General features: G+C 36.4%; 1 protein-coding gene across 4 annotated transcripts in view; it reads left to right on the forward strand.

The window, feature by feature from the left end:
- Window positions 1-19,038, forward strand: part of SLF1 (SMC5-SMC6 complex localization factor 1) — an 88,869-nt gene that overhangs the window by 12,096 nt on the left and 57,735 nt on the right. For all 4 annotated transcript variants that reach the window (XM_021085386.1, XM_021085385.1, XM_021085387.1 and 1 more), the window contains 3 exons: window positions 15,341-15,454; window positions 15,623-15,698; window positions 17,035-17,275. In XM_021085386.1, coding sequence (XP_020941045.1) covers window positions 15,341-15,454; window positions 15,623-15,698; window positions 17,035-17,275 — 431 coding nt within the window. The remainder of the gene's footprint in view (window positions 1-15,340; window positions 15,455-15,622; window positions 15,699-17,034; window positions 17,276-19,038) is intronic.

Here is a 19,038-nt window from a genome sequence, read left to right on the forward strand (position 1 = left end):
TATAGTTTGTAGTTTTATACTGACCAAACTTAGAAAAATTGTTTTATCAAAGAGCTTTATGCTTAAAGACATTTTTAATATTCTGTACCTTTAATTTTAGGATTTTCAGGGATTAATACATTGCATCCCTTTCCCTCCTTTGGAGGCAATATAGAATTACGTAAGTCAGATAGGTTGATCAGCGTTTTTACTGAATAAGAATTGTTTTAGAGGAGGTGGATTTGCTGTGCAACTACTGTCTGTTTTTTATTACATAATTTCTGAATTGATTTACCCACCCCAGCAGTGCAGGCCATGTCAGAAAGCATTAATTTCATGTCAGAAAGTGTTAATTTCAACTGTCTTTGCAAATACGTAGATTTATCTGGCAGAGGATATTCAGTTCCTTCAAGTAACTTCACCTCCTAAAGCAAGGGATTAAGAATGGAGAGAGAAAGAAACCAGGAGTGCTATCACCCTAGCTGAAGTTCCTCTTCTTAGAAACTTTAATCAAAGGAAAGTGAAGAGTCACTCTTAGCCCTGAATAATATTTAAATTGTTTACAGTGAGACTTTGAAGTTTTACTCTAAGATGAATCTCAACCTCTAAAAACATACCTACATGTATGTAGTTCATGTGTATTTAACATGTGTGTATATATGTATTTTTTCAATCTTTGAAAATAGATTTTTCTTTTTTAAAAATTATTATAATTGATTTACAATGTTTTGTCAATTTCTGCTGTATAGCAAAGTGACCCAGTCATACCTATATACACACTTTTCTTCTTCTTATTTTCCATCATGTTCCTTCACAAGTGATTGGATGTAGTTGCCTGTGCTATACAGAAGGATCTCATTCCTTATCTACTCCAAATGCAATAGTTTGCATCTCCTAGCCCCAAACTCCCATTATACCCTACTCCCCCCCACCTTGGCAACCACAGGTCTGTTCTCCATGTCCATGAGTTTCTTTCATTTCTGTAGATAGGTTAAGTTGTGCCACATATTAGATTCTATATATAAGTGATATTATACAGTGTCTTTCTGACTTAATTCACTTAGTATGAGAATCTCTGGTTCCATCCATGTTACTGCAGATGGATTGTCTTGCTCTTTTTTATGGCTGAATAGTATTCCATTGTGTATATGTATTATGTCTTAATCCATTATTCTGTCACTGGACATTTAGGTTGTTTCACTGTCTTGGCTGTTGTGAATACTGCTTCAGTGAACATACGGTGCATGTATCTTTTTCAGTGTAAGTTTTATCTGAATAAATACTTAGTATTTGTATATACTATATACATAAATTTAGTATATATATCAGGATAGATATATAGTAGTTATATATACTACTATATATGGGATTGCTGGATCATGCAGTAGTTCTATATTTAGTTTTCTGAGGTACCTCCGTACTGTTTTCCATACTGGAATTTACATTCCCACCAACAGTGTAGGAGTGTTCCCCATTCTCCACACCCTCTCCAGCATTTATTTGTAGACTTTTTTTTCTTTAACTTTTTTTTTTATTATTTCCCCAATACACTTTTTTTTCTGCTGTACAACATAGTGACCTAATTACACATACATGTATACATTCTTTTTTCTCACATTATCAGGCTCCATCATAAGTGACTAGCCATAGTTCTCAATGCTACATAGCAGGTTTTCATTGCTAACCCATTCCAAAAGCAGTAGTTTGCATCTATTAACCCCAAGCTCCCAATCCATCCCACTCCCTCCCCCTCCCCCTAGGCGACCACAAGTCTATTCTCCAAGTCCATGATTTTTTTTCCTGTAGAAAGCTGCATTTGTGCCATATATTAGATTCCAGATATAAGTGATATCATACGGTGTTTGTCTTTCTCTTTCTGACTTACTTCATTCAGTGTGAGAGTCTCTAATTCCATCCATATTGCTGCAAATGACATTATTTTGTTCTTTTTTATGGCTCAACAGTATTCCATTATGTATATATACCACATCTTTCTAATAAGATGGACATTTGGGTTGTTTCCATGTCTTGGCTATTGTGAATAGTGCTGTAATGGACATGGGGTGCATGTGTCTTTTCTAAGGAAAGTTTTGTCCAGATATATGCCCAGGAGTGGGATTGCTGGGTCATATGGTAGTTTTATGTATTGAATTCTAAGCTATCTCCATACAGTTCTCCATAGTGGTTGTACCAATTTACATTCCCACCAACAGTGCAGGAGGGTTCCCTTTTCTCCACACTCCCTCCAGCATTTGTTATTTATGGACTTATTAATGATGGCCATTCTGACTGGTGTGAGGTGGTATCTTGTGGTAGTTTTGATTTGCATTTCTCTAATAATCAGGGATGTTGAGCATTTTTTATGTGCTTGTTGGCCATCTGTATATCTTCCTTGGAGAAATGTCTATTCAGGTCTTTTGCTCATTTTTCAAAATGTCTTTTTTGCTGTTGAGTTGTATTAAGTTGCTTATATATTTTAGAGATTAAGCCCTTATCAGTTGCATTGTTTGAAACTATGTTTTCCCATTCTGTAAGTTGTCTTCTTGTTTTCTTTTTGGTTTCCTTTGCTGTGCAAAAGCTTGTCAGTTTTATTAGGTCCCATTGGTTTATTTTTGCTTTCATTTCTGTTGCTTTGGGAGACTGACCTGAGAAAACAGTTGTAAGGTTGATGTCACAGAATGTTTTGCCTATGTTCTCTACTAGGAGTTTGATGGTACTTGTCTTATATTTATTTATTTATTTTTTTATAATTTTTTTTTTATTTTCCCACTGTACAGCAAGGGGGTCAGGTTATCCTTACATGTATACATTACAATTACATTTTTTCCCCACCCTTTGTTCTGTTGCAACATGAGTATCTAGACAAAGTTCTCAATGCTATTCAGCAGGATCTCCTTGTAAATCTATTCTAAGTTGCTATATTTAAATCTTTAAGCCATTTTGAGTTTACTTTTGTGCATGGTGTGAGGGTGTGTTCTAGTTTCATTGATTTGCTTGCAGCTGTCCAGGTTTCCCAGCAACACTTGCTGCAAAGACTGTCTTTTCCCCATTTTATGTTCTTGCCTCCTTTGTCAAAGATTAATTGACCATAGGTGTTGGGTTTATTTCTGGGTTCTCTATTCTATTCCATTGGTCTGTCTGTTTTGGTACCAGTACCACGCTGTCTTGATGATGGTGGCTTTGTAATAGTGCCTGAAGTCTGGGAGAGTTATGCCTCCTGCTTGGTTTTTGTTCTTCAGAATTGCTTTGGCAATTCTGGGTCTTTTGTGGTTCCATATAAATTTTTGGATTGTTTGTTCTAGTTCTGTGAAAAATGTTGTGGGTAATTTGATTAATCTGTAGATTTCTTTGGGTAGTATGGCCATTTTTATAATACTAATTTTTCCAACCCAGGAACATGGAATATCTTTCCATTTCTTTACATCTTCTTTAATTTGTCTGATTAATGTTTTATAGTTCTCAGTGTATAAGTCTTTTACCTCCTTGGTCAGGTGTGTTCCCAGGTATTTGATTTTTTGGGGTGCAGTTTTAAAAGGTATTGTACTTTTATATTCCTTTTCTAATATTTCATTCTTAGTATACAGAAATGACTGGTATCTGAATGTTAATCTTATGTCCTGCTACTTTGCTGAATTTGTTGATCAGTTCAAGTAGTTTTTATATATAGTATTATGTCATCTGCATACTCTGACAGTTTTACCTCTTCTCTTCCTATTCGGATGCCTTTTATTCCTTTTGTTTGTCTGATTGCTGTGGCTAGGACTTCCAAAACTATCTTGAATAACAGTGGTGAGAGTTGGCATCCTTGTCCTATTCCAGATTTTAGTGGGAAGGCTTTCAGCTTTTCTCCATTGAGTATTATATTTGCTGTGAGTTTGTTGTAAATGGCTTTGATTATGTTAAGGTGTGTTCCCTCTATACCCACTTTGGTAAGAGTTTTGATCATGAATGGATGTTGGACTTTGTCAAATGCCTTTTCTGCATCTATTGAGATGATCATGTGGTTTTTGACTTTTCTTTTGTTAATGTGGTGTATGATGTTGATTGATTTGTGTATGTTGAACATCTTTGTGCACCTGGGATGAATCCCACCTGGTTGTGGTGTATGATCTTTTTTATATTTGTTGGATTCAGTTGGCTAAGATTTTGTTGAAAATTTTTGCATCTATATTCGTCAAAGATATTAGCCTATAGTTTTCTTTTTTGGTGGTATCTTTGGTTTTGGAATTAGGGTGATGGTAGCATCATAGAATGTCTTTGGGAGTGTTCCTTCTTCAACCTTTTGAAAGAGTTTAAGGAGGATTGGTATAAGTTCCTATTTTTATGTTTTAGAATTTGCCTGTGAAGCCATCTGGTCCTGGAGTTTTATTTGTAGGGAGTGTTTTATTTGTAGGGAGTGTTTTTATGACTACTCAATTTCCTTTCTAGTGATCGGTCTGTTCAGTTGATCTGTTTGTTCTTGATTCAGCTTTGGCAGGCTGTCCATTTCTTCTGGGTTGTCTGATTTGTTAGCATATAATTATTCATGGTATTCTCTCATGGTTTTTTGTATTTCCGTAGTATCAATTTTGACTTCTCCCTTTTCATTTCTTATTTTGTTTATTTGGGTGTTTTTTTCTCCTCTTCTTTGTGAGTCTGACTAGAGGTTTGTCAATTTTGTTTACCTTTTCAAAGAACCAGCTCTTGGTTTTATTGATATTTTTTTTTTTTTTTCCTAATCTCAATGTTACTGATTTCCTCTTTGATCTTTATGATTTCCTTCCTTCTGCTGACTTTAGGTTTTGGTTATTGTTCTTTTTCTGATTCATTTAAGTGGTGGGTTAAGTTGTGGATTTGAGATTTTTCTTTTTTGAGGAAGGCCTGTATGGCTATGAATTGCCCTCTTAGCACTACTTTTGCAGTATCCCATAGATTCTGCATGGTTGTGTCTTCATTATCATTTGTCTCGAGGTATTTTTTAATTTCCTTCTTGATTTCCTCATTGACCCATGGGTTTTTAGTAGCATGTTGTTTAGTCTCCATGTAGTCACTTTTTTCTCATTTCCTTTGCTGTGGTTCGTTTCAAGTTTCATGCCATTGTGGGCAGAGAAGATACTTGAAATAATTTCTACACTCTTAAATCTGTTGAGGTTAGCTTTGTGCCCCAGGATGTGATCAATTCTTGAGAATGTTCCATGTGCACTTGAGAAGAATGTGTATTCTAATTTTTTTGGATGTAATGTCCTGAAAATGTCAATGAAGTCTAACTTTTCTATTGTGTCCTTTAGGATCTCTGTTGCCTTAATGATTTTCTGTCTCCAGGATCTGTCCATTGATGCAAGTGGGGTGTTAAAAGTCTCCTACTATGATTGTAGTCCCATCATTTTTTCCTTTTATGTCTGTTAGTACTTGTTGTAGATATCTGGGTGCTCCTATATTAGGGGCATATGTATTGACGATTGTAATAGCCTCTTCTTGAATGAATCCTTTAACCATTAAATAGTGTCCTTTGTCTTTCTTTGTGGCCTTCGTGGTTTTTTTTTGTTGTTGTTTTGTTTTTATCTTTTGTCTTTTTTTGTTTTAGAGCCGCACCCTCGGCATATGGAGGTTCCCAGGCTAGGGGTCCAGTTGGAGCTACAGCAACGAGGGATCCAAGCCACGTCTGCAACCTACACCACAGCTCATGGCAACACCGGATCCTTAACCCACTGAGCAAGGCCAGGGATCAAACCCGAAACCTCATGGTTCCTAGTCGGATTCATTTCCACTGCACCATGATGGGAACTCTGGCCTTCGTTTTAGTCTATTTTGTCTGATATGAGTATTGTAACTCCTGCTTTCCTGTCTTGTCCATTGGCATGAAATATCTTTCCCATCCCCTCACTTTCAGTCTATATGTGTCCTTTGCCTTAAGGTGAGTTTCTTGTAGACAGCAGATTGAAGGTTTTTGCTTTTTTATCCAATCTGCCACTGTGTGTCTTTTGATGGGAGCATTCAGTCCATTGATATTTAAGGTGATTATTGATATGTATTTATTGCCATTTTAAACCTTGTTTTCCAGTTAATTCTATGGTTCTCTCTCTTTTTTTTTTTTTTTTTTTTTTTTTTTTTTGGTTGGGTGATTTCCATTTATTTTATGCTTGATTACTTTTCTTTTCAGTTTTTGTGAATGTAATGTTCGGTTTTGATTTGTGGTTGCCCTGTTTTTTAAGTATGTTATCCCCTTCCTATATCTGCTTGCTTTAGCCTGATAGTCATATAGGCTCAAACACATCATTAAAATAAAAAAAGAATCTATATTTTTTTACTTTCCTTCCCCACATTGTATGATTTTGATGTCTTTTTTTTTAATTTTTTTTTTTTTTTTTTTTTTTTTTTTTTTTTTTTTTTTTTTTTTTTTTACAATCTTAACATTTAGAGCTGTATGCTGGCTTATTTAAGTGACTGCTTCCCAATTGTGGTTTCATCCATCCTAATTCTTCTTTTTTTCTAATTTAGAGAAACCCTTTTAATATTTCTTTTAGAATGGGTTTTGTATTGCTATATTCTTTCAGCTTTTGTTTCTTGGGGAAATTCTTTATTTTACCTTCTATTTTTAATGATATTCTTGTTGGAGAGAGTATATTAGGTTGCAATTTTTTTCCTTTCAGAACTTTAACTATATCTTGCCCCTCCCTTCTGGCCTGTAGTGTTTCTGTAGAGAAATCATCTGATAGCCTTATGGGGTTCCTATATAATTAATGCTTTGCTTTTCTCTTGCTGCCTTTAGAATCCTTCTTTATCTTTAACTTTTGCCATTTTTATTACAGTATGTCTTGGTGTGGGCTAGTTTGGGTTCAACTTGTTTGGGGCCCTCTGTGCTTCCTGTATCTTGATATCAGTTTCCTTTAGATTTGTAAAGTGTCAGCCATGATTTCTTCAAATATATTTTCAATCCCTTTTTCTTTTCCTTCTGGAATTCCTATTATGTGTAGATTGGCCTGCTTTATGTTATCCCATAGGTCTCGTATATTGCTTTCATGTTTTTTCGTTTGGTTTTCTGCATGCTGTCTTGATTGGGTAATTTCCATTATTCTACCTTCCACATCACTAATTCGTTCCTCTGCATTATTCATTCTGGTCTTTATTGCCTTTAGCTCAGTTTGTTATCTCTGCAAATGAATTTTCTAGTTTTTCCTGATTTATCCTAGTATCTTCTAGTTCCTTTCTAAAGTAATCAGTAGTACTATTCATATCCTCTCTTAATCCCTTCAGTATTTTCACTATCTCCCTTTTGAACTCAATGTCTGTCAGAGTGCAGGGTTCTGTTTGATTGTTGACTGCTTTAGGTGAATTCTCCTGTTCCTTTAACTGGTAATGGTTTCCGAGCTTCTTCATCTTGTTTTTGTTTTTCTGTGAGTTAGGGGAAGCCAAACTGTAGTCTTGTAAGCTTTCTTCCATGCAAGAATACACCTTTGTATTTTTTTTGGGGGGTTACTATTTTATTTTTGGTGTGGAAGTTTGAATATTTTGCTGTCTCTTTCTTCAGTGTGAGCAGGCTGTTATTCCCAGGATGCTCAGTGTGTTTTCAGGGAGAAGGAGGCAATGGGTAGGGCCAGCAGTCAGTGCCTGGTCGTTGGGTTCTCAAACAACAACAGCAAGGGCCTGCAGGAAGGTGGCACAGGCTGCCCCTAGTTGCAGGGCCCTGGGAAGTGGTAATAAGCTCTAGGCAGATCTACAAGGTGACCAGAGCATTTGGCAGAAGCAGAAGCAGCAGCAGCAGCAGCAGCAGCAGGTTGCATAAGTTCCCCAGGAAGTGAGAACAACAACAGCTTGTGTTCAATTGCAGTGCCCTCCTCTGAGGTGATTGGAACCACAGGTGGTACCTGTTTAGGGAACCCTAGTAGGAACAGGCCATGACCATCTCTAGAGTCAATGATAACTGTGGTGTTTTGCCCCCACCACTTGTAGACCATGCATGAAGCAACCCGTCTCACTTAGCCCACATAGGAGGTGCTGTACAGCCTGCTCCTAGTTGTAGGATCCTCCAGAGCCTGAGTCTCAGTGCCCAGCCCCCACCTGAGCATCTCAGGCTGTGGTGTCTGGTCCAGAGGTTTAGAGATGATCTGTTCGGTTCTCACTCTGCTTTGCTGTTCTAAGTCCAGCTGCTGTGCTTTTCTTGGAGACTTTGAGGTCCTGCTGACTCGGCTGATCTGTCAGTTAGTTTGCTGCCCAGGATGTGGGTGCCTTTTCTCACTGTTCCCTCTCGGGAATGCTAGTCCCGTCCTGATTCCTTTCTCTCTCTTTTTTTCTTTTGTTCTTCCCAGTTATGTCAAGAGTTTCTTGCCCTTTTTGGAGTTTTAAGTTCTTCTGCCAGCATTCAGTTGATGTTCTGTGCAAGTCGTTTTACACGTAGATGTGTTTTTTTGATATGTTTGTGGGAGAAGGTGAATGTGACCTCTTACTCCTTCGCCGTCTTGCTCTGCCCCCTGTTATTTGTAGACTTTTTAATGATAACCATTCTGACCAGTGTGAAGTGGTATCTCATTGTAGTTTTGATTTGTATTTCTCTAATAATTAATGATGTTGAGCATTTTTTCTTGTGCCTATTTGCCATATGAATGTCATCTTTGGAGAAATGTCTATTCAGGTCTTTTGCCCATTTTTCAATTGGGTTCTTTGTTTTTTTGATGTTGAGTTGTATGTGTGGTTTGTTTATTTTGGAGATTAAGCCCTTGTTGGGGCTTAATCATTTGTAACTATTTTTTCCCATTCCCTAGGTTGTCTCTTTGGCTTTTTTTCTTTCTTTCTTTCTTTCTTTTTTTTTCCCCCCTGTGGTTTCCTTTGCTGTGGAAAAGCTTATAAGATTGATTAGGTCCCATTGGTTTATTTTTCTTTTTATTTCTACTGCTTTGGGAGGCTGGCCTAAGAATTTGTACAGTTGTTGTCAGAGAATGTTTTGTCTATATTCTCTTCTAGGAGTGTTGTGGTGTCTTGTCTTATACATTAGTCTTTAAGCCATTTCAAGTTGATTTTTGAACATGATGTGAGGATGTGTTCTAGTGTCATTTATTTAAATGAAGCTGTCCAGTTTTCCCAGCACCATTTATTGAAGAGACTATATTTTTCCTATCTTATATTCTTGCCTCCTTTGTCAAAGATTGATTGACCATAGGTGTCTGGGTTTATTTCTGGGTTCCCTGTTCTGTTCCATTGGTCTGTATGTCTGTTTTTGTACCAGTACCACACTGTCTTGACTACTATGGCTTTATAATGCTGTCTGAAGTCTCATAGAGTTATGCCTCCTGCTTGCTTTGGCAATTTTGGGTCTTTTATGGTTCCATATAAATTTTTGGATTGTTTGTTTTAGTTCTAAAAAAATGTCATGAGTAATATGATAGGGATCACATTGAATCTGTAGATTGCTTTGGATAGTATGGCCATTTTAACAGTGTGATTCTTCCAATCCAGGAGCATGGAATATCTTTCCTTTCTTTCAATCCTCTTTAATTTCCTTGATTAATGTTTTATAGTTCTCAGCATACAAATTGATCACCTCCTTGGTCAGTTTTATTCCTAGGGGGTTGATTTAAAAATTTTTTATTTTTATATTCCTTTTCTACTATTTCATTGTTAATATACAGAAATGCAACTGATTTCTGAATGTTAATCTAGTATCCTGTTACTTTGCTGAATTCATTGATCAGTTGGAGTAGTTTTTGTTTGGACTCCTTAGAGTTTTCTATATATAGCACCATGTCATCTGCATACAGTGACAGTTTTACCTCTTCTCTTCCAATTTAGATACTTTTTATTTCTTTTGTTTGTCTGATTCCTGTGACTAGGGCTTACAATACTATGTTGAATAACAGTGGTAAGATTGGGCATACTTGTGTTGTTACTGGTTTTAGTGGGAAGGCTTTCAGCTTTTCTCCATTGAGTATTATATGGGCTATGGGTTTGTCGTAAATGGCTTTGATTATGTTAAGGAATGTTCCCTTTATTCCCACTTTGGTAAGAGTTTTTGTCATAAATGGATGTTGGATTTTGTCAAATGCTTTTTCTGCATCTATTGAGATGATCATGTGGTTTTTGACTTTTCATTTGTTAAAGCAGTGTATGATGTTGATGTGAACCTGGGATGAATCCCACTTGGGTATGATGTATGATCTTTTTCTATGTTGTTGGATTTGGTTGGCCATATTTTGTTGAGGATGTTTGCGTCTATATTCATCAAAGGTATTAGCCTATAATTTTATTTCTTGGTAGTATCTTTGTGTGGTTTAGGTTTTAAGGTGATGGTGGCATCATAGAATGTCTTTGGGAGTGTTCCTTCTTCCATCTTTTGGAAAAGTTTAAGAAGAATGGGTGTTAAGTTCTTTGTATGTTTGGTAAAATTCACCTGTGAAGCCATCTGGTCCTGGACTTTTGTTTCTAGGGAGTGTTCTTTTACATATTCCATGTCATTTCTAGTGATTGGTCTGTTCAGTTAATATACTTCATCTTATTTCAGTTTTGATGGGCTCTATGTCTCTACAAAGTTGTCCATTTCTTCTAGGTTGTCAAATTTGTTGACATAATTGTTCATAGTATTCTCTTATGTTTGTTGTTGTTGTTGTTGTATTTTTGCAGTATCTATTGAGGCTTCTCCTTTTTCATTTCTTACTTTGTTTGAGTTCTTTCTCCCTTCTTGGTGAGGCTGGCCAGAGGTTTCTCAATTTTGTGTACACTGTTAAAGAACCAGCTCTTGGTGTTAGTGATTATTATTGATTTTTGAATCTCCTTTGATTTTCTCACTGATCCTTATGATTTCCTTCCTTCTGCTGATTTTAGGTTTTGTTTGTTCTTTTTCTAATTCTTATGGGTGGTAGTGTAGGTTATTTGAGATTTTTCTTCTTTTTTTGAGGAAGGCCTATATCACTATGAACTTCCCTCTAAGAACTGCTTTTGTGGCATCCCAGAGATTTTGAATGGTTACGTTTTCATTATCATTTGTCTCCATGCATTTTTTAATTTCTCTTTTGATTTCCTCATTGATCCATTGGTTTTATAGTAGCATGTTGTTCAGTCTCCATGTAGTTCGATTTTTCTCATTTCTTTTCCTGTGGTTGATTTCTTGTTTCATGCCATTGTGATCAGAGAAGATACTTGAAATAATTTCTATACCCTCAAATTTGTTGAGGTTAATTTTGTGCCCCAGTATGTGGTCAATCCTAGAGAATGTTACATGTGCACTTGAAAATAATGTATATTCTGATATTTTGGATGTAATGTCCTGAAAATGTCAATTAAATCTGACTTTTCTATTGTATTATTTAGGATCTCTCTCATACCTCAATGATTTTCTGTCCTAGAGTATTTGTCCATTGATGTGAGTGGGGTGTTTTAATCTACTATTATTGTGTTCTCAGCAATTTCTGCTTTTATATCTGTTAGTATTTGTTGCATGTATTTGGTTGCTCTTATATTAGGGGTATATATATTGACAAGTGTAATATCCTCTGCTTGGATGGAACCTTTTATCATTAAATAGTATCCTTTATGGTCTTTGTTTTCAAGTCTGTTTTGTGTGATATGAGTAATAACTCCTGATTTCCTGTCTTTTCCATTCACATGAAATCTCTTTTTCCATCACCTCACTTTCAATTTACATGTGTCCTTTGGCCTAAGGTAAGTCTCTTATAGGCAGCCTATTGTAGGCTGCTGTTTTTTATTCAGTCTGTCACTCTGTGTCTTTTGATTGGTGCCTTCAGTCCATTGGCACATAATTATTGATAAATATGTATCCATTGCCATTTTAAACCTTGTTTTGTAGTTGATTCTATGTTTCTCCCTTGTTTTTCATCTTCTTCTTCTTCTTCTTTTTTTTTTTTTTTTTTTTTTTTTTTTTTTGGTTGAATGATTTCCTTTTATTTTATGCCTGTGCCCCTTCTTTTGAGTTTTTGTGAATGTTTGCTTGGTTTTGACTTGTGGTTGGCCTGTTTTTTTTTTTCAAGTTTGTTAACCGCTTCCTATATCTGCTTCCTTTAGCCTGATAGTCATATAAAATCAAACACATTTTTTTAAAAGTCTAGATTTTCTTAATTTCCTTCCCCACATTTTATGATTTTGATGTCCTTTTGTAATATCTTCATGTTTTTTCCTGCTTTTGGATCTGTATACTGGCTTATTTAAGTGATTACTTTCCATTTGTGATTTGCTCCATCCTATTTCTTCCTTCTTTTTTATTTAGAGCAGCCCTTTCAGTATTTCTTTTAGAATGGGTTTGGTATTGCTGTACCCTTTTAGTTTTTTGTAGTTGGAGAAATTCTTTATTCCTCCTGTTTTAAATGATGTTCTTGCTGGGCAGAGGATTCTCAGTTGCAAAATGTCTCCCTTTTAGAACTTTGAATATATCTTGCCACTCTCTTCTTTTCTTTAGTGTTTCTGTAGAGAAATCAGCTGATAGCTTTATAGGGGTTCCCTTATAATTAAGTCTTTGTTTTTCTCTTTCTGCCTTTAGAATCCTGGCTTTAACTTTTGCCGTTTTTATTATAATGTGTCTTTGTGTGGGTCTGTTTGGGTTCAACTTGTTTGGGGGTCTCTGTGCTTCGTATCTTGATGTCTGTTTCCTTTACATTTGGAAAGTTTTCAACCACAATTTCTTCGAATATATTTTCAATCCCCTTTTGTTTTTCTTCACCTTCTGGAATCCCTATTGTGCGTAGAGTGTCCCACTTTATATCATCCCATAGATTTCTTACATTGCTTTTGTGTTTTTTCATTTTGTTTTCTGTCTGCTGTCCTGACTGGGTGATTTCCATTATTCTGTCTTCCAAGTCACTCTTTCGTTCCTCTGAATTATTCATTTTGCTCTTTAGTGCCTTTAACTCACTTTGCATCTCTGCAAATGAATTACCTAATTTTTCTTGGCTCCTCATATTTTCTGGTTCCTTTCTAAAGTAATATGCATTACTGTTTATACCTGCTCTTAATTCCTTCATATTCACCCTTAATTCCTTCAGTATTTTCACAGTCTCCTTTTTTGAATTCAGTGTCTGTTAGCCTGTGAGGTCTGTTTCGTTGTTGGCTCCTTCAGGGGAATTCTCCTGTTCTTTTAACTGGGAATGTACTTGAACTTACTCATTTTGCTTATATTTTTATTATTCTGTGAGTTTAAAAACAACTACTATAGTCTTGGAGGGCTATTTGTATATAGTCTTGGAGTAGTTATAAAAACAATTACTGTTCCCAATACCTGGTTGTTGGGCTCTTGACAGTGGCAAGGAACTGCCAGGTGGTGGCGCAGGCTGCTTGTAATTGTAAGGCCCTGAGAATTGGTAGTGACCCTCACACAGGTGTATGCAGTGCCTAGAGCATTTGGCAGTGGCAGCAGTATGAATGGTGTGTGTGTTCCTAGGGGAGTGAGAGCACCAATAGGTGGTGCTCGGTGGCACTGCTCTCCTCTGTGCCAACCTCTGAGGTGACTGGGGCTGTAGGTGGTGCCTATTACTGGACCCCCTGGTAGCAGTCCACACCCACCTCTGGAGTCTGAGATGACTGTGGTGGTTTTCCCTCACTCCCTGTAGACCATGCAAGAGGTGCCCCGTCACCGGGAGCCCACACAAGAGGTGTCTTGCTGCCCAAAGTCTGTGTCAGAAGCACCTCCCCCCTCCCAAGAGTCTACACATGTGCAGAGAAAGATATTCCTATGGTGTCCTGCCCCTCCTCCTCTTTCCCTCCCCAACAATTCTGCCTTGCTTCTCCTGCGGACCCATAATCTTCCCGAATTCCCTTGGCTATGGTGCTGTGTTCCACAGCCTGTGGCCCACTGGTTCCTAGCCCCTCAAGCTGTCTCCATGCAGCCAACCCTAGTCCTCTCACTGCAGGTGATTTCTAGAACCTTATTCTTCAGTGCCCAGACCCTGCCCACTGTCTCAAGGTTTGGTGTCTGGGGGCATTGGTACCGATGGTCTGTGTGGCTCTCTCTCTGCCAACATCAGTCCAGCTGCTATGCTTTTCTTTGAGGCTTTGAGGTCCCTCCATCTTGGCTCATCTCCCCATCAGTTAGGTGGCTTCCCAGGGTGTAGGTTCCTTTCCTCTTTCACAGCTCCCTCTCAGGAGTGCTAGTCCAGTCCTGATTTCCTTTTTTTTTTCCTCTCTTTTTTTTTTACCCTTTTGTTCTACCCGGTTATGTGGAGGGTTTCTTGTCCTTTTTGGAGGTTTAATGTCCTCTGCCAGTGTTTGGTAGATGTTCTTTGAGAATTGTTGTACACATAGATGGGTTTTTTTTTTTTTTTTTTTTGGTGTATTTGTGGAAGAAGCTGAGCTCCATGTCTTACTCCTCCACCATCTTTATCCTGCCCCTGCAAACAGGTTTTTCTATAAAGAACATTTTTTACTTAACCACTTGTCAGTTATCTATTCCTAGTCCTGCTAGTAATTTTTGTTTTTATTTTTTGTAGTTTACTTTTAATTGTTCTGGAAGAAGTCTCCTGTTGCTCTGCCTGTGGTACTAATTGAATACTAATTCAGAACTATGTTAACATGATTGGTAGAGAAATGAAAAATTACCCTGATTTTTCTAGTCCTTGCATTCCTCATCTATAAAGAGAAACTAGATTTTCTCCAAGATAATCTAGTTTTAAAGCTCTAGCCTCATGTAAATAAATTTTTTAAAAAAGTATTCTAAATAGAAATGCTGTGAATTTTTCTTTTCTTGCTCAATAAATGTCACCTCAGATACAAAGTGCTTTCTGAACTGCAGTTAGATATAGATTAATGTCCCTATCAAAATAAATTTGAAAACCATATGATTTTTTTTTTCAGTCTACTTCATTGGTGATGAAATTATATACAGCCCAGTTAAGAAGTGTAGATTGAAAATAGGATCCAGGTCCATTATATGTACCTACTATACTAAACTATTTGGTGTTAAGTACTGTGGTACAGTGAGTTTATCAACTTATCCATTGACTTACACATATTCTTGAATATCTAATCACAAATACTTGAAAATTGCTATGAAATCTGATTGTGTCATTGTCCACAAGTGCCCTTGTTTCAGAATCTCTTAGCCATAAGCAGTCTTTTTAAATGAAGCTAGTATTATGCCTAACTTTTATAAGTATCTGTCCTTTTTCAAATAATTACATTCTTTCATCAGTGTGTTTTAGTGGCAAGTAATGTAGTAATGCAGACTTCCAGTGCTGAAACCAGGAAACAGATTTCACTTTATTTATAGCCACATTTTAAAACTAATTTCTATTGTACATAAACAACTTGAACATTGGTATTTACAGTTAAGCTTTGTATGTTCAGTAGTTTTACTTTTTATTTTTAGTATTATTAAGAATAAATTATGTAAACCTTGTGAATATATTTAACATATAGTGTCTTCTTTATGTGTATGTATCTATGTTAGATGGAAGATGGTGCCCCAAAGCATATCATCCAGATGACAGGATTTAAGATGGAAGAAAAAGAAGCTCTAGGCAAATTGCTTTTAAAACTAGATTGCACTTTTATTAAGAGTGAGGTGAGTATGGTACCTTGATCAAAAGTTTCAAGGTATAGTTGAAAAGTAACTAGAATTAAAATACTGGCCTAAGAATGATAGAATGTCCCCTTGATATTGAAAGAATCAAAAGAATGTGTTATAAAGGAAATCTTTTAGTAACATTTTTATGTGGATTTTTCCTTCCAGAAATACAAAAATTGTACACATCTTATAGCTGAACGTCTGTGTAAGAGTGAGAAATTTTTAGCAGCTTGTGCAGCAGGTACGTGAACTACCTTCCTCTCACTTTTGAGGAAAATCTTCATGGTGAGGAAAAAGTACCTTAATCTCTGAGAAGATAATTTATTTTTTTTCTCAAACATATGTTTTTGAAAATATTTATGTTTGATATAATTTAGTTACTTTATTTTTCTGAGTAAAACTTTGTAATACTTGAAAGATGTATTAAAGAGGCAGAAATATTTACTTTGCTAAAAAGTTAGTGTGGGTGTTTAGAAAAGTTTGGCACAAAATGCCTTAAAAAAGACTTTTAGTAAAACTTCCAAGTTTCTTTTCTTTGATCTATCATAGTCAAGAGTTAAGTTTTTGTTCTGCTGCTGCCTCTTCTCCCATCCATGCTATGAAGCCATGATGATTCTATTTTATTTTTCTAAGATTTTAAATTCCATAACCCTTACTCCTCATCCTTTGTCACCACTGATGTTCCTTGATAGTTTTCTATGCTATGACTAATTCGGCATCATATTAATACACTTGCTGCAAAAAAAAAAAAAAAAAAAAAAAAAAAAAGGGGGTATTTAAGTCGGGTGAATTTACCATTTTTTAGAGTAACTTAACAGAAAAACATGAGATTGATTATTACCTCCACAAATGAAAACATATATTTTCTGTGCTATTTAAAAACATCAATGATGCTCTTGGAGTTCCCATCGTGGCTCAGTGGAAACAAATCTGACTAGTATCACTGAGGAAAGGAAGCAAGTTCGATCCCTGATTTTACTCAGTGGGCTAAGGATCCAGTGTTGCTATAGCTGTGCCATAGGTCGCAGATGCAGCTAGGATCTGGCGTTTCTTTGGCTATGGTGTAGGGTGGCAGCTACAGCTCCGTTTTGTCCCCTAGTCTGGAAACCAAGGTCATTGATGCCCAGATAAAGAAACTACAGAATGTTATTAAATATCCTGGAAAATTCTCTAACTCAACAAATTTGCTTTATAGAATGTCAAAATGCTGTAAATATTATTGGAAACATTTTTAGCATAGGAGGAAGAATATAAACCTCACCTAAAATAATGAATAATGATAGTAGTCATAATTTAAGTAATAATACCATGTGTTATGTTATTAAACCTTTGGTTTATTTATGTTTTACTCAGTTGCATTTGTAATTATCATGGGAAAGATTACATACAATGTTCAGTGATCTTGTCTTTCATTATCAATAAATTTAGAAAAACATACATAGTTCAAAGATATCATTGGCTGTGTAGCTTAAAAGTCTCATGTTGAAATAGTCCAAATATTTGATATTTGGTCTTTATTGTCTACCATTTATCAGAAATAAAATTCTTTTCTGACTAACAGTTCATTTGCTTTCCAGGAAAGTGGGTACTAACTAAGGACTACATTATTCATAGTGCCAAAAGTGGCAGGTGGCTTGATGAAACAACTTATGAATGGGGATATAAGATTGAAAAAGATTCCCATTATTCACCTCAAATGCAATCTGCACCTAAAAGATGGCGTGAAGAGCTAAAACGAACTGGTGCTCCAGGAGCCTTCCATAGATGGAAAGTTGTCCTCCTTGTTAGAACTGATAAACGAAGTGATTCTCTTGTAAGGTGAGATCTCATAAAACCTAAAGCAATGAGTGTGAAAACAGTTTTGGTTTGCTTAAATACCTACTTTATTTTTTTTAATTACTCAATGAATTTATTACATTTATGGTTGTACAGTGATAAAGCATTTCCATCCTAAACCCCCAGCATCCCCTCATCCCCCAACCTCTCTCCTTTGGAAACCGTAAGTTTTTCAAAGTCTGTGAGTCAGGATCTGTTCTGTAAAGAAGTTCATTGTGTCCTTTTTTCAGATTCCATATGTAAGTGATAGCATTTGATGTCGGTGTCTCATTGTCTGACTGACTTACTTAGCATGATAATTTCTAGGTCCATCCATGTTGCTAAAAATGCTGGTATTTCGTTCCTTTTAATGGCTGAGTAGGTGTTCCCATCATGGCTCAGTGGTTAACGAATCCAACTAGAAACCATGAGATTGTGGGTTCGATCCCTGGCCTTGGTCAGTGGGTTAAGGATCTGGCGTTGCCGTGAGCCGTGGTGTAGGTTGCAGACGTGGCTCGGATCCCACGTTGCTGTGGCTCTGGTGTAGGCCGGTGGCTACAGCTCCGATTCGACCCCTAGCCTGGGAATCTCCATATGCCACGGGAGCAGCCCTAGAAAATGGCAAAAAGACAAAAAAAAAAAAAAAAAAAAAAAAAATGGCTGAGTAATATTCCATTGTGTATATGTACCACATCTTCTTGATCCACTCCTCTGTCGATGGACGTTTAGGTTGTTTCCATGTCTCGGCTATTGCAAATAGTGCTGCAATGAACATTGGAGTACATGTGTCTTTGCGAGTCATGGTTTTCTCTGGATAGATGCCCAGGAGTGGGATTGCTGGATCGAGTGGTAAATCTATTTTTAGTTTTCTGAGGAGTCTCCATACTGCTTTCCACAGTGGTTGCACCAATTTACAATCCCACCAACAGTGTAAAAGGGTTCCTTTATCTCCACACCCTCTCCAGCACTTATTGTTTGTAGACTTTTGGATGATGGCCATTCTGGCTGGTGTAAGGTGGTACCTCAGAGTGGTTTTGATTTGCTTTTCTCTAATAATGAGTGATGTTGAACATCTTTTCATGTGTTTTTTGGCCGTCTTTATGTCTTCTTTGGAGAACTGTCTGTTTAGATCTTCTGCCCATTTTTTGATGGGGTTCCTTATTATTGTATTTCTTTGCAATTATTAATTTATACCAAATGACCCATGATGATTTATTCTTTGATATCCTAGTTTAGCCATTCTACACGTTTAAGTGTATATGTCTAATGAAACAAAATCTGTTTTAAAATTGCTTTATTCTTATGGTCTCTGTTTTCCTTTTCTGTGTTATCCCATGGCCGGTTCAAGCAACATTTTAAAAAAAATAATTTGAAGATCTTTTGGTTTCAGTTGTGAAGCATTTAAAGATTTTTACAAGTGAAGTGTTACATAAAGGCTTTTTTTCTGGATTTATGTAGTACAGTCTTCATGTTTCATACTATTTTCATCTTGATTTCATTTCTTCTACACAATATTTTAATAAGACTTCTTATTGGATGAACATCATTCTAAGACTGCTGTGACTTTTGGTGGGTATGGAGGGGGGAGTCCAAGGGCTTTTTGTTACCTTTACTAAAGTATAATTCATAGATGGTGAAATGTATAGATTTTAAGTGTATGTTTTGATGAGTTGGGGACATTTTATGCACTCATGTTATCTGTGTATAATTACAATCTTTAACATTTACATTATCCTAAAATATTCTTTTGTGTCCTTTTTCATTTA

The sequence above is a fragment of the Sus scrofa genome, chromosome 2 (assembly GCF_000003025.6).
Source record: "Sus scrofa isolate TJ Tabasco breed Duroc chromosome 2, Sscrofa11.1, whole genome shotgun sequence".
Taxonomy (NCBI): domain Eukaryota; kingdom Metazoa; phylum Chordata; class Mammalia; order Artiodactyla; family Suidae; genus Sus; species Sus scrofa.